Genomic DNA, 16,167 nt, shown 5'->3' on the forward strand with positions numbered 1-16,167 from the left:
ATCGTTCAGGACCAATCAGACTGAAAACCATTTGGTTTTGGTCGCAGGCAGGTTTCTTGTGCATTTCCAATGATAATTAAAAAACAAATCCTTTGTTAAGAAGAAAACTACTACAGAGAACTGTTAACAGTCATTACTATGGCACAGTTTTACTTGATCTCTTAACTTGGACGAATGCTAACAATAAAAAGCTCATTAATGTGCTCCACACCTTGACAGGCTTAGAGTCTAGTTAACAAACATCTAAAAAGTAACGTCTGTGTTTACGAGGGCTCATTCTGGATTCATGTGCTTAGATTGCTGCTCGTTTAGAGACCTTCCAGGTTACAGGTGATGCATTTCCATTAACACTGACTTTGATTAGGACACGGGGATACTAATGAACCCTGAGCTCTGAGCTCTAAGAGCCACTTAGCAGCGACGGCCTATTCAAAAGCTGCTTACAATTATACAGGAGCTGTAAATTTCAAAGCCTTCGGCAGGTCACATTACCATTACTTCAGAAAACAGCTTGCTAACGCCCACATTAACTGAAATGATATCTTAATGTCTCTTATTTAGATGCTTATTTTGTGCTCTGACCAAAAAGACAAAAAATGTTGGCCAAATTAAGTTGGGAGATTTATTGTCTTTGTGATTGTATTTTCTTAGATATCAAACCAGCCAATGTGTTCATCACAGCTACTGGTGTGGTTAAACTGGGAGACCTGGGCCTGGGAAGATTCTTCAGCTCCAAAACAACTGCTGCTCACTCGCTGGGTAAGTCACAACAGTCTACACATAAATATACACACTGAGCGCCTTCTGGTCCACCAGTGTTTCATTAGGCATGGCGAGTCTGGTGCCATGTGTCATGTAGTCATCGAGCCTTCTCTGTTGCTTAGGCCACTTAACCGCTTCCTGTTGGCTTGACCTTTAACCCTGACACTGTTAAGGTCTGAGGCTGGAGTCACACAGGTTTTACTGTGGCTGGGTGTAATAAAACAAGCCAGCCTGCTCTACAATCATGGTTATTGTTCATGTCAGTGGACAGGTTAGGCACTAGTAGGAAATAACATCCTGTAACACCCTATTTTTCCTTAAAGGAAGTGAAAGCTGCTGGACACACTCAAAATATTTTGGAAGATGGAGGACTGAATCCCATTGTACCCCCAGCTCTTCCTAGGTTTCTGAGATCGAGAACTGATTACAAATAGCACATTGTTTACGGTGTTTGATTTTAATATAAAAATGAGATAAATCAGAAAAATATAATTTTCTATACTCGGTTTGAGAATTATAGCTGCATCTCATTAAGTTAGATTATCAAAAGTTAATTGAACTCAGCAATTCCTTTCTTTAGGTAACACTCGCAACAAAAGTGCCATATTTCATGTATTCAGTCCTGGGAATTTTGTTTATTGATGCACAAAATCTTTTTCCAAAAATGTTGAATTTTTCATAAGACCATTAAAAGAGTTTAGTTCCGAAATAGAAACCTGCTTTGAAAGTTTGTCAGTAGACAAAAGATTATTAGCATTTGAGTACCAAATATTGCATCAGTGCAGTGTGGAATGGATATAATCAGCTTTTCTCTGAAATGAAGTATTGATAAGGAACTTATAGCAGTGCCCTTCAACTCATCTGGGTCATTGCCTCTGGCTTTTCTCTGCAAGTTTTCCCCTTCGAAGTACACTTAGACTTAGAGACTTAGACAGACTTTATTGTCATTTTGTACAAATTGAGTGTATACAAAAACAAATTTGTTCAGTACAGCTCTCAATAGATTTCCATTTCTAAAGTGCAGCAGTGATAAAAATGTGAGCAGAAGTGATTAAATGTAAACATGGTGGTATATAATTTACAGTTTCCAACGTTCAGGGCTTTTTTTTTTTAAACCCAAGTAAGATCTAGGTCTACTCCATACTGAACTCTCTAAAAACCTAGTCATTCTGTGGTTTAAATCTGTTGTGGTACGTTTGGCAGAGTGTATGTGGTACCAGGTCCACAGTATCTCCCTGAAGCTCAGCAGAAAGAAGCACGGAGCCCTTTAAAACTCCTGTCAGATGGCTGCATTGGCACCAGCAGATGACGGCTTTTATTTCCCTTTGCCCTGATTAAATACTTCTGACACTGTTTCCTGGGTCAAAAGTTCCTTAAGAGAAGGTATGGAAAAGTTGGAATCCATGTCCAGGATATCACAGTCTGTTGATTCCTGAAGGGCTGTCCTCAGCTGCACGTCACCCCACAATAAAGACAATAAAATGAAATTAAACTAAACAATTTCTACTTATATTCTGATTGAAATGTGTCTGTATATTACAATAAATATTGGTTTTTAATTTTAGGAGTATCTAATTTGATATCTTAAAACTTAAACCCTGCCTCTTGGTTTTCTTTAAAAACCCAAACTATTCAGGTTGTTGTATGGATGTGTTTAGAGCCAAAATCAGCTAAATGATATAATCCCAGTTTGGATTTCAAAGCCTTTGAATGAGATTAATAATACCCAGTTTAGGGCGTTCTAGTTCCACAGTGAAGAGCTGCCACGATTTGCAGTATGTTTTAACTACTAGTAGAGGAACATGTTAACAAATAGAGTTGTATGGAAATGTACTGTTGGGCTTTAACATGGTAGAAACTCATAAAATTACTATTAGATAGTTGATATCAAGAACTTCCATCAGTGTTTTTTATGTGGGCAGCCATATTGCATCCTGAATCCAGGCTGCTCTATAAGTTTTTCTTTAAGTGTATCCTAATGCCTTAGCAAGGTGGAAACTAAACTGATCAAAGAAGACAGTTTTTTGAAGTTGATTCCAGAACCTATAATTTGATGGTGCCTACTTAACCTTTTATACACTGTTTAAGCCGTAGGACTTGGTTTTTTTCTCCATATAAGGGGAGTAGAGGAGCATGTCATGAATTGTTTTTATCTATGTCTGTATAAAGAGATTTGAACAACTCAAAGGGAGCACTTTTTTAAATGTTGCAGAGCCAAGCTTCACAGATCTTTAAAACAATTTGTTTGATATTTGCAGGACTGCATGTTCTTTAAAACAATAGGTTGTGAACATGAGCTTTTTAACAGACCTGTGCTACCAGCTGTGGGAAGCTTGCAGGGCTCCACTGTGTGGTCTTGATGGATAAGACTTCCTTTTTTCTGTCCCTGTTGGGATCTGGGCAGTCAGAAGTTGGCCTAAGTCAAAACCAGGAGCTCTGTCATGTTCCTCAAGCTGATATTCAAGTTTTCCTTTTTTTTTCTTTCTTAACTCCAGTAGTCCATATAGTCATGCATGTGGTGGTCAGTGCTGTCAAGGAGCTGCTTTACCATGACAAGTTCTGCTGCTCTGTTTAGGTAGATGATTTGTGTAGAAATAAAAAAGAAATAGTCATCTGAAAGCTGAGCCCTCAGGTTGTCAGAGGAACATTGTATCACAGAGATTATTTTTCACAGCCATGTACTTTATAACATATTAATTCCTTTAGGTAATTATCATTTAAGTAACAACTTACGCTGACCTAAGAATACAAAAGTTGTGTAATAAAATACAAATGCATATATTTGTACACGTAACTAAACACATCGTAGAATGAATAATTGAACAACCTCTGTGTAGACCTTTTTAAAAGAGGATAAGATATGGTATAGTAGGAAAATCGCTCCTATTATGTGATAAAATCCTTGCTCTATTGCACATTGGAGTTGTAGTTGCTGCACAGTTTAGGAAACTTAAAAATGGAAAAGCATAAATAACCTTATTTCCCACCTCCCTGTCTGAAAGGTTTAATTCATAATCGATTCCATTTAAAAAGAAAAAACTTAAATTAAACACACATTTTATAGTAGTACTATCTCTATTATCCAGAGATCCATTTTTCTCTCTGGTCATTGTCCATTACAAATGCTTTGTCACTTTTTGAATGAAAAAAAAAAGCTCATTGATATTTTATATGCATACCAAGTTATGGTAAAAAAAAATCCCACAAATTAATGACTTTTTTAGTGCTCAATTAAGAAAAACCATTAGACTTTTACAAATAGAACAGAGTTTATTTGTTTTAGCATTTTAAAAGCTGTAAATTAAACCAAGGTGCTTAAGATAATCAATGGAGAGAGAAAAACTTTTAAGCAAAAGCCGATAGATGGCAAACCTCTGATGCAGATGCTGTTCAAACCTACTTAATTTCATGTCAGTCCTTTAAAACTGATAGATTTCTGTTTTTTTTTTCAAATATATGTGTTGATGGGATTCTGTTCTGGACATGAAAACAATTTAAAGAACCAGTGTGTAGCCAGATGTTTCCCTGAAGCTGTAGTTCCCAGACCAATGGGAGTGAGATTTCAACAAATCATGAAACTTGTTAAAGTTACTGAGATCATTCATTAACCGCATCAGAAAGCACCAATTAGGATTCCTCTGCAGATTGTAGGGAAGTAAATCCTATGAGTATTTCATGTTCTCAGTAAAGGTGGTGATTGCTTGTAACTCATGTATTCACTGTCTAACTGCATGTACGCTCAAGTCACTGCTAGGTATAAATTACTTGGATAATTACACCGCTAATGTAAAGAACCGTAAAAAAAAAAATGGATTTCCACCCTTACTGATTTGTTCTATATTTTGTCACGTTTGCATATTGCAGTTCATCAAGATTCCTCTAATAAACACATAATCTAGTGTTTAAATTATTTAATTAGTTAAGCCACAAATATATCTACACCAAGCAGAGCATAGGGATGAAAAATATTTGCCCCCTTAACAAAATAAGGGTTTGTTCCAAATTTGAGACCAGTTTTTTTTTGTTCAGCAGTGATTTGTGCTTTAAAACTGTTGCCCAGTGTCCTCCTCCATACTGAATCATGAACACTGACCCTAAAGGTATGGTGGAGGATGTTCTTTTTCTGGGAGGATCATCGAAATAAGTGGTCCTCCTAATTGTCAATCTTTTTGCTGATATCTTTATGTAAGGCCGTCCTATGTACTCGTTCCCATTTTCACTTAACCGTGGTGAGTCTGACATAGTTAAAAATTGCAAATCTACTTTTGTAAAGTAAGTTTGTTTTAGCAATACAAACAGGAAGTTTTAAAGAGCGTGCATGAGAAGAAATGGACTCTTGCATGCGTTTTATTGGCGTTCCCTCTCGAGAATGGTTACAGGGTTGTGCATGTGCACTTTTTTTTTTAAGTGGAGAGGGCGAGTCTTTTCAAAAATTTGCAAAAATCCTCCACTATACCTTTAATTGAGTCTAGAGCGACCTGCAGTGCTTTGAATGTTCTTTTCTGTCCTTCAGGTTGAGACTGCATTGTTCTCCTAGAGTGTTAGGCTGAGCAGTGCTGTCACAGTTCTTAATTGTTCCAGGTTAACTGCATTAGCTTTGAACAGCCACCCTCAAGCAGTTTCATAGGCTTAAGGTATTGCATTATAACCCCAACAGACTGATACATATCAATGTGAATTTCTAACTTATGCATGAATTATTATTATTTTTTTTTAGATTGGGTCATGTTAATATTCTTAGCCTACCTCATGTTTACAAACAGTTTCCTTTAAAGTAATTCTACTATACTTTCTGTAATCAATTACCTTTAAATATAATTGTTTAATCAATTACCAATATGGACAACTTTATCCCTGATTAAGGAAGTGGTTTTGGGCAAACTGCATTTTTTGTCATTACTCTGGGTATGTTTGCATCTAGAATATGTTTAAATCTTTTGAAATAGTTTTCTAATTTGTCTTGCACAGACACGCACAAAAAAGCAGATAATATTTTCCAATAACATACAATTTGGAGAAACTCCCAGTCATGAGACTGGAGGCAGTGTTTAAATGTCAGAAAGCAATGTAAACTCTGATAGATGTCGGTGTCAACACTCAGACTTCTATCAGCTGAGCGTTTATCCTGCATCTCTCTGGACAGTCGTTCAACTTCAGACATTGGAAAACTCAGCAGAACAAACTCAACCGACAACCGGGATGCCGTTCACACCGTGTCTCCTCCCCATGTCGAACTGTTATTACCTCAAACTGTGTGCTATTCTCAGCGCCCTGTGCTACAGCTCTGACTCTGAGAACGTGTTAGTCACATGACCAGCTAAAACAGAAGCTCCATCAACCAAACATCATGCTGTGCCAGAAGAGCAGGTTGAAAGTGTGTGTATGTGTGTGATTGCTCATTAAAAGCTGAGGCCACAGCACCCTCTTTAGGCTGACGGAGGACAGGCAGCCCCACCTGAAATCTGGTCAAGGTGATCAGTTAATCTGCTTTTACTACTCAAATTGTTTTTTTTTGTTTTTTATTAAATTTTTTTATAATTGTTGTGCAAATTCTTACACCCTACATGGCAAAAAATAATCCTTATGTGTATTTTCTGACTTAGACTTTAAAATACTTTGCTTATAAACGTACTAAATACAACTACAGTTGATGTTAATGTAATTAACATCAACTGTAGTTGTTTGTTATTCCTCCTAAAGATGTTTGATACTCTTTGAGACATAGAATCATAGTATTTTTTTGTTGGTGAACGATATGAAAAAGGAAAAACAAAAATCCCATTTATATGTAGATTTATTTTTCAAATCCAGATACTAGCGGACATTTTTGTTCTAAAAAGCACATAATTTCTCTAGGTTACCATGACCTATCGACACAAGAGACTCCGGGCTCTTCATCCCACCCCCCCTTTCCCTCTGACTTTCCCCTTGACATTTCTCACTGTGTGTTTCAAACAGCAGATCTTCTCTGTCTCCCTCTGTCACCTCGCCTTCTCTCCTGCTGCTGTTTCTGTGCCTTGCTTGTTGTCACTTCTCCTTCCCGCTGTCCCTCCCTCTGGTGCTTTGACTTTTAGTCAGGGAAAGATGATGGTGTAGGTGAAAGAGGGAGAGGGAGAAGGTGTGAAAAACCTAGGCATGGAGAATAGAAGAGAGTGAAAAGAGAAAGCAAAGTGAGGAAGAAAGGGAGCGAGGCAATATGGTAGAAAAAAATGAAATGAGCAAAAGAACCAGGGGAAGGGGTGACAGAGATAAAGTGAAAGAAATGTACGTTGTCTCAGGTAGGAGAAAAAGCTGTGACAGAGACAAAAAAGAGGAGAAAAAAGAAGTTGGCAGGAACAGAGTACAATGAGAGAATGACAGAAAACAGAGGAGGAAAAAAGGTAGAAAAGCTGCTGGGGAGAACGGTGAGATGTGTATTTATATCTGTGTCCGACTGTTTTTGTGAGAACCAGGTTTTAGTTTTTCATCATTTCACTGTGCCCATTTTGGAAAAGTAAGGACATTCTGTCTCTTCCTCCTTCAGTGTTAAACATTAGGTGGCTGTTTGCAAGTGAAGTCCTGGTTTTAGTGCCATGTGTTGAAGAAATCTTAGGTTGAAGGTTGAAGTCATCTGCTGAAGTTGAGGGGAAAGGAGCCTTGGATTGCATTAAATGACCTCACAAAGATAGCCACAGAAACGGTGTGTGTGCATGCCATTGCGTGGGTTTGTAATGAGCCCAGCCATCCAGCTGAACAGAGGAGTTGGGTGGTGGAGCTGGGATGGAGGTCCAGGCTTACAGCCTGTCAGCTCCAAGGCTTTCAACTCAGCTGCTTCTCAGTACACACACCAACACACATACACACTTTTCTTCCCCCTCTAAAACACTGCGCACACTCTGGGAGAGACGGAAAGAGAGGCTGGTTTTGTCTCCTGCTCAGATATGGACTTGTGCTAATACACAATCAGTTTAGTTTGGACATACACCAGGAGTCCAACAGTATATTAAATTGCCGTTTGGAAAATATCTCTGTTTCTGTGTCACAGTTTAGCTGAAAGAGAAATGGAAAGGCTAAATGTTGGGGTTTTCTTTGTATTTCTTTTAAGAAATATAAAGCAGACAGAAATGGGTCCAGAAGAGCAATTCATTGTGACTCTTAAATGGAATTTATATCATTTTAAAGAAGACAGGAAGAAGCAGAAACCATTTGTTTCTATTTATAAGTTCTTAACCTAATGCAAAATAAAAGGCCTGAAAACATTAAACACTGCGTTCCAAAGTTTGGACACTAGGGGGCATTTGTTAAGAACATGATGGAGGTAATAGTATTGATAGTGTCTAAGAATCCCTCTTTAACTGTGTTAGAAAATAGAATATATTAGCTTTGGCAGTGCACAGATCTCAGTTAGGGATGTAACATGTAAAAAATAAATAATAATCTCATTATCAAAGTATAGAATTAACACATGGCAAAAAGCACCTAAGGCCAACTATTTACAGCTCCCATGTGCACTGCTGCTCTATCACTGCTGATTAAAAAATAGCATTAGAGCCTTTAGCAGGTACACATTAATTTGGTGGGGAGTGATTTAAGTAGTATCCTAAACTATTTATTTTATTATGATTTTTTTTCACCCATTTTTTATTCACTCTAATTAAAAGAAACAACTAAAGGAACATTTGTGTCTTCTTTTGAAAGTTGTTATGGAAAACTCTGTGTTTATATCTGAAGCTTTCCCTATCCAGTTCTGTTACTGATAAAAGATTACTCAGACATCCATGGAACATGCTGTTCATCCTCTGACTGTGCATATCTAAACTATGATGTTTGGTTATGGATAAATGTAGTTACATCCTAACATATATTCATACATTCACCAACAGTTGAAATTCACCAAAGCCTGTGTTTCAACAAGCATTCGGTTATAAGACTGACGAAATAAACCCCGGTGAAAAGACATAATGGAAAGCTGCCTTTTTTTTTTGCATACAAAATGCACAGATTGTGTTAAAAGTATTGAACTTTTATGGATTGAAAGGTGGAAAGGCAGCTTTGAGTAGAGGCAAGAAGGAGAATATCTGTAAACAAAGAAAAGGGACCAGTTGTTTGCCTTGTGTCAATATTGTAAGCAAAAGTAAAACATTTGTAAATACATAAATGGTAAATTGGCTGTACTCCAAAGTACTTTTTTCAGTCATTCGCTTTTTCATATCCACATTTATACTCTGATGGTGATGGTGGCATGTTACTCTGTAGCCACAGCTGGCCTGGGGCACACTGACAGAAGCATGGCTACCGTACACTGACCACCATCAGTAGGCAATGCTGGTGAAGTGTCTTGCCCAAGGACACAACTTTGGAGATGGAAGGAGCTTAGGAGGAGCTCCTGCATCATATGCCGCTGTCAAACAACAAGGTTGGCTAGCAACTTCTTTTATTTTGGCACACAGTCTGAGTGTGACACTCCTGTTGTTTAAAAAAAGTATTGAATCAAAGACAAAAAGAACCAGCTTGTTGTTGATAACTTCCAGCCACCTGTAATATTGATTTCTCTCTCTATTTTATGCTGAAATATCTTAAAATAGTTTAAATATAGTGTAGGTATCATAACTGATTTTGTGAATTAGAGGAGAAATGAATCCAGCCACAGGAGGTCCTATGTGAAATAATTGTTCTTTAAAACATATTTCACATTTTTGCCATTGAGATTTTATGGGTAGAGAAGAATTTACTCTGAACTTTACATTTTAAAATATTATGACGAAGAGTCCCTTTGAAATGCTGTTATGCAATTTGTTTTTATTTTATGCACTTCTCTATACATTTTCTTTATTCTGATTAACAGTTTTTTTTTTTTTTAAGTTTATATCCTTAAAAGGTTTGAAGCAAAACAACCGAATCAGGAAAAGAGCTGTTGTGAAGAGTTGAATTGTGTCAATGGCTCAGATGGATGTGCAAAAAGATTCAAGTAAAAAGCATAGAAGAACCGAAAACATCTCAAGTCTTTTTTGTTCTATGTTGCTGCCTGAATTTCTGTATCATGAGAAGACTGAATGGAAATTCACTCATCGCCTGCGACTGTGATTTAAATTTTTGCAAAGTGAAAGCTGTAATAGAGCTAAGATAAAAGGAGGTTTATTAATGGAACTTCCGTCAGAAACATCACGATAGTCTGGCAGGAACTTTAGGTTTAAATTTTATAAGGAAATGCCATCAAATGACTGCATCTCAAATGAGACCAGTTTTTGTTCATTTTACTGTACGCCCAGCAGGCATTCAGAAGTGCTGAGTGCTTTATTCTCGATGGCATCTCACCTCCCATTCAACAAAACTTACGCCGTTATGCTGCAAAGACAGCATTGTCATTGCTATTCACTATAATGGAAATCAATCCCTACATGACTTTCAATTTATTTGCATGAATAAATAATGTGCCCTTAATTCAGCTCACTAAAGGAGCCGGAGCCCAATGCTGCAGTACTTTTTATGCAACTATTAGCATAAGAGAGGCTGAATCTTTTAATCAACTAATAATGGATGTTAGGGGAGCCTGTTCAGACCGCACCATGAGACCTCACACAGCTATCACACAAACATGCCTGATTATACACACAAACGGAAAGCCAAGAATGTACCTAAATTACAACAACAACCTGATAACCAATTAAAACCACAGTCTCTTATTCTCCATTTTTCTACACTTTTTCTCTCTCTCTAATGCCAGCCTGGATGCTGAATCTTTTCACAATCACAGAGTCACAGAGTCACAGTGCAAAGCTTATTCACTCAGAACCACTCATCTAAGATTAATACCTGTTTTCTTCACGCAATAAGATCTTCAATAAATGTAAAAGTGGTAGCTTTTCAGGCTATTAGACGTAATATCTAATTTGGTACTCTGTTTTTCTCTTATTAATTACACTTCATCGACTGGGCATTGTGGCGAATGGCTTTAGAAAGTTTCTGCTGCACAACTTTCATTTGTCGGCAATTCACAGTTACTTCTATGTAGATACAGAGGGTAAAATACGCATTGAATTTGCCACCATTTTTCTCAGTAAATCTATTTCTAAAGGTGCTATTGACATTGACAATGGTATTGGGAAAAAGAACATGTGAAGAAAGGGAGGTGCAAAAAGGATGGAAAGCCAAGACACCAGCTGAAATCTCAACAATAATTAGAAAGCAATCCTGACCCTGGTCAGTTCAAATTAATAACAGGTGGTTAGATCCCAAATGAGCAAGCAGCTATATGGAATAAACAATTGGTAAATCTAGTGTTGGAAAATAATACTTTATTGTCTTCACAAAAAGACTGAACTGGAAATCAACAAAATAAACTGATCAGTCTCGTGTGGAACTCCAAAAACCATCAACCATCTTTTACATCCTACACTTTAAGTACAAGATCGAAGACTGCTATTTGTATTTATGAGATTATTTAGTTTTATTCATATTTGTATCGAAAAGAATCTAAAGGAATCAAACTTAAGCTATAAAATTTTGTAAAATGTTCAATTTTACACAAAACCAACGCATGTACAGTTAATCAGGTGTGCATCTAAACTAGGGCTGCAACAACAAATCGATAAAAATCGATTTTTAAAAGCGTTGGCAACGAATTTTATCATCGATTAGTTGTGTCGCGCGATTAATGCGTATCCGCGGCCGCCGTCATCACATCCACTTGACTGAAACGGGGGAAGAAAAAAAAAATACGGCAGAGCGAGCCAGCGCTGCAGGTGCAGTGTTGCCAACTCAGCGACTTTCAGACCCCTCCAGCGACTATTTTTCAAAAAAGCGACTAGAGACAAATCTGGCGACTTTTTACGGTGTCACTGGCGGCTTTTGGAGACTTACGTGAAAGCATGTATCATTCCTACTCTACCGTGGGGCGCCTCCCCCATCCCAACCCCGTTCTCCCGCTCCCGCAGGAGTCCCTCTCAGCACTGCAGTCAGAGCCGCAGGATGTTTACCCTCAGCGTCCAGACTGCAAATGAAGCATGCGCCGGGATTGACGGCGCAAATTGATCACAATAATTAAAATAGCCTGCGCTTTGTAAAGTGAAAAAAGTCGTAACATGCAACTTTTGTCAAAACAAATTAACATGGCACGGAACCACCATGTTTGTTTCGTTTCAAAGTGGGGAAACGTAACGTTAGTTTCTCAGGTAGCTCATCTGATGCTTTCCTTACCGTGTTATTAGGTTACAGACAGTGATAAAATTGGCTACTTATTTTACTTTTAATTTCATTTGAGTTAGCTTAAGCAGCTTTTATATTTACTTTATAAATAAATTATGGAGGCAAGGCTTTTAAAGTTTAAAACTTCTGGCGAAGATAAAGTAAAGAAGATCCTGCAATTTATGGAAGTAAAGCAGAATAAAATCCAGCAAGATCAGTAATATGTCAATTAATTATATTTGCTACATTTCCATGTAAATATCTGTCTTTGGAGGATGTGTTTTTTAGCACCCCTAATTCTCTCATTTTTATTCCAAATACAATTTATAATTTGAACCACAGGGCTATTTTTTTATCTCTATGGTTCAGTATTTTCTCAAGTAGCAACTTTAACTGCTATACTTTCCTGTCTTAAAAGGCAGAACTCTTCTAGTCTAAAAAAAACTAATTTGTTGAAATGGGGGGGCCTATTGTTTGAACCCCTTAGGGGCTTTAAAAAACAAAAATGTCTTTTTTTGCGCTTTATGAAACAAACTACCCTATATTTTGTGGATGTACAGCTACATTTCTCATGTAAGTTTGCGTAGTTTTAACACAAACATTTATTTTTCATATTGCACCAGTACAGTTAATGAGGAACCTGTACTTGTGTGCTTGTTTGTTCTGTCTAAAATGTTTATTTTGGAATAAAGAGGTTAATATAAAAAATATTTTTTGTCCGATTCATCGAGTAATCTAAAAGAAAATCGGCCGATTCATCAATTTTTAAAATAATCGTTAGTTGCAGCCCTAATCCAAACAATTGCTGTCTTAACATTTTACCATGCTGGGCAAAACTGCCAAAGTTAAAAGTACCTGGGTGTCACACAAATATATAGGCCTACTAACTATTAATAAGTTAATAAAATGGCTTAAGTAAAGAAAAAGCAAAGCTCTACTTTTATTTTTTCCATTGTTAAGGCAACATTTAAATAGCATGAATGTGTTCTGATTCAGTTAAAACAAACCTGGCATCTATAATACTTTGTAGCTCTGAATCAGACTCTCAGTTGTTTAGTTATTTATTTGCCATTAATTACTATTTTATGTTACCATGTTTGGCCTAACTCTGTTTTGTTAGTAGATTCTAATCAGGTCTTAGTTAACTTTACAATATTGTGTTATGAACTTAACCAATTCTATTTTGTAAAGATTTTAAATTATGAAAAAAAAGTATTTGAATACTTTCAATATTTTAGTAAGCCAAATTTATTTCATCCTTAAATTGAAGGCCGGGGAGACTAGAAATAATTGCAAGCGCTGAAATGGCCAATTTTGACTGCTTCTGTTCTTATGCTTTCACAAGACAATAACATAGGAGAGAGATGATCAAATTTAATAAAAGGCAATCATGTCTTTGAAATGTTCTGAGTAATCGTCAGGTTTATTTGATCTCTTCCACTTCTTGTCCTGCATGACTACGTTGCTTTAATTGACAAACAGAAGTCCAAGTTTTCCCGTCTATCTGACTTGAAGTACTTTTTATGTTAGACCAGTTTGTCCTTTTGTCTGCCATATTGGTTTTGGAACTGCATCTCAGACATGGTTAAACGAGATCAAGATGTAAAGACACATTAGTAAAGTCACACAGGCCTGGAGTGTCTCTTAAAGAGCAGAGTGGAGAAAAACTATAGCTTAAGTTAAAAGTTAAGTAAAATAAAATAAATGCATAAACATAATGTGTTGTTTAAAAATACTGATCCCGACAGATTACTATAACTGTCGTCATCGATTACGTCGATTAGTCGTGGGAGCCGTACATGTCACTTTTATATTTTAGTGCACCACCCTTAGTGTTGTCGAGGGGATGTGAAAGAAACACAGTCTAAGAGCTTGGTGAAGTTTCCATCTTCTAACCATATGTGATCAATAAACTGGCCCTGCTGGATTTGCTTGATAGACTTTTACGTGGGAATTCACAATAAACGGAAAGCAGATGATAAAAGCGGCCAGTCAAAGTCTGCTAAGAGAACAGCAAATTTCCCGAACCCTCCTGCAGTGTGTCATGGATGTGAAGCTGGGCTTTGCTTCCTCTCTGGGTCCCGTCGGGTGATGGTCTGATTTCCTGGAGCTTTGCCATTTGCCTCAGCAGTTCGGGATTCTTGAGTTTCAAAACCAGAACTGGAAATGGGCCAACTCTGACTACTGTTTCAGATCATTACTGAGACTCGCTAACGAGAACTGATTTATGTGTATTTTCTATGTGTAAATATGTTTCCCGCACATATACATGTATTTACTGTATGTAACTGGTCCAGCTGGATGTTTATAGCTGGTCTGTGTGATGATGTCGTACTGTATTATAGATCATTTTATTTACCTTAGAACTGACAAAAAATACTAAAATGTAATGGCAAATGTTTTTAAGCAAAAGTAATTGAAATCATAATTTAAAAAATCTCATTATTTTAAGCTATTGAGAATGAAGTCTCATGGTTTTTTTTTTGCCCCTCTCACATTTACTCTCCCTTTTTTTCTTTCTACCTCTCCCCCCCCTCCTCACTGCCTTTGTGTTCCAGTGGGTACCCCTTACTACATGTCACCAGAGAGGATACATGAAAATGGCTACAACTTCAAATCTGACATCTGGTCGCTAGGATGCCTTCTCTACGAGGTAAGCTGTTGGAATATGTGCACACTCTGTCACAGTCTGGGAGGAAATGCTTGAAGAACACACAGATCCAAACATGCACCTCAACAGATGGGCTATTTTTAACCCTGGATATTCCTTTTTTTACCCTATATCCAAAGTGATCATACCTCTTGGACTTTTTCAGATTATCTTTCATTATGACGACAAACTGTAATGAACTTTATTTGGATTTTATGTGACACACCAACACAGAGTGGTGCATAACTGTGAAGTAGAACATTTCTTTTTACAGATGGGTCTACAAGTCTTTTGAGGCTTGTCTACAAGCGTTTCTAAGCTGGAGACCAAAATGTTGGTTGTTCTTTGCAGAACAGCTCAAGCGGGTCAAACTTCGGAAAGAACACCTGTTAACATTGTTTCCCCAAGGAAATGTTGAGTTTAGGTTTATGTCCTTTATTTAATCTCCAAAAAAAACTTCTATCTGATCTGGCCTTCTGGCCTGTTGCAAACTGCAAACAGAACTTCTTATGGACTTCTTTTAATAATGGCTTTCTTCTTTCCTCTCCTCCAACAACATGTTTGCTGAGTATATAATTAAAAGATGTCCTGTTGGAACATTCTTACCTGAGCTGTACTTCTCCACATCTATTTTGCTGCCTCTCTGTTTATCCATTCCCTTACCCAGCCTGAATGTGCAGATAAACAGCTACAGTAGTAGCCATTCAAAATGTCCCCACTTTCATTGATGGGCCCTTGGCTGGTCCCCTACAATTCCTTGTTAAACATTAATCTTTATATTAAAATATTATTTCTGTCATGATTTTTAGACGATAAGGTCTAAAGAGAAGCATCATCTCCTGGTCAGACCCTGTAATTCAGTGAAAGGGTGGAGTCGGTAAAATAAATGCACGCCCAGGAGAAGGCCAGTGGCTGGAAGTTGGAGGGATACATTCGTTTGCTTTCCCTGTTAGGGCTAGCATACACTGTACGGTTGTTTCGGTCATTGCTCTCAGCTACAGCCCAAACTGTGCTTAGACTTAGACAAACTTGAGTGTATATAAAACGAAATTTCGATGCATAGAGCTTTTCAACGGTGATTTAGCAGCTTAGCGGTGAAATGAGCATTTCCATTTATAAAGTATAAAGGAGAGACATGGTGCAAAAGGCATTGATGTGGAAGGTTCAGAGCAGTTCAAACATAAATAAATAAAGATGCGTTCAAGAGTGGCAGTATTTACAAGTCCAGAAAAGATACTTGATGACGTAGCTCCAGCAGGCGCTGGCGGTCAAAGATACAGTATCATTGCACAGTTTGCAGCGTGCTACGCATCATATGAGCTGATGCAGCTGCTGCCTCTTCTGGTGCCGCCATCTTGCAAAGATGTGTGACCAAACCACAGGGTTTAAAAGGTCACAGTTCATGATATCGATATCTTGCACTGTGTGGCACGATGCGCTGATGCGATCTGACTGCTCACACTGTATGTTATAAATCCACGCATCGGATTCGCCGTCATAGAGATAGAGGGCTGGTCGGACTCGACTACCCTGAAGTAAAGTCAGAGAAGAAAAAGCACTCCCTTGTTTGCATGTGCACAGTAAATCGGCTC

General features: G+C 37.6%; 1 protein-coding gene across 1 annotated transcript in view; it reads left to right on the plus strand.

The window, feature by feature from the left end:
* Positions 1-16,167, plus strand: part of nek7 (NIMA related kinase 7) — a 96,010-nt gene that overhangs the window by 61,686 nt on the left and 18,157 nt on the right. Inside the window, exons 7-8 of the mRNA XM_015387877.1 lie at positions 652-759; positions 14,484-14,578. Of these exons, the coding sequence (XP_015243363.1) occupies positions 652-759; positions 14,484-14,578 (203 nt within the window). The remainder of the gene's footprint in view (positions 1-651; positions 760-14,483; positions 14,579-16,167) is intronic.

Source organism: Cyprinodon variegatus, unplaced genomic scaffold, assembly GCF_000732505.1.
Source record: "Cyprinodon variegatus isolate N-32 unplaced genomic scaffold, C_variegatus-1.0 Scaffold405, whole genome shotgun sequence".
Classification (NCBI taxonomy): domain Eukaryota; kingdom Metazoa; phylum Chordata; class Actinopteri; order Cyprinodontiformes; family Cyprinodontidae; genus Cyprinodon; species Cyprinodon variegatus.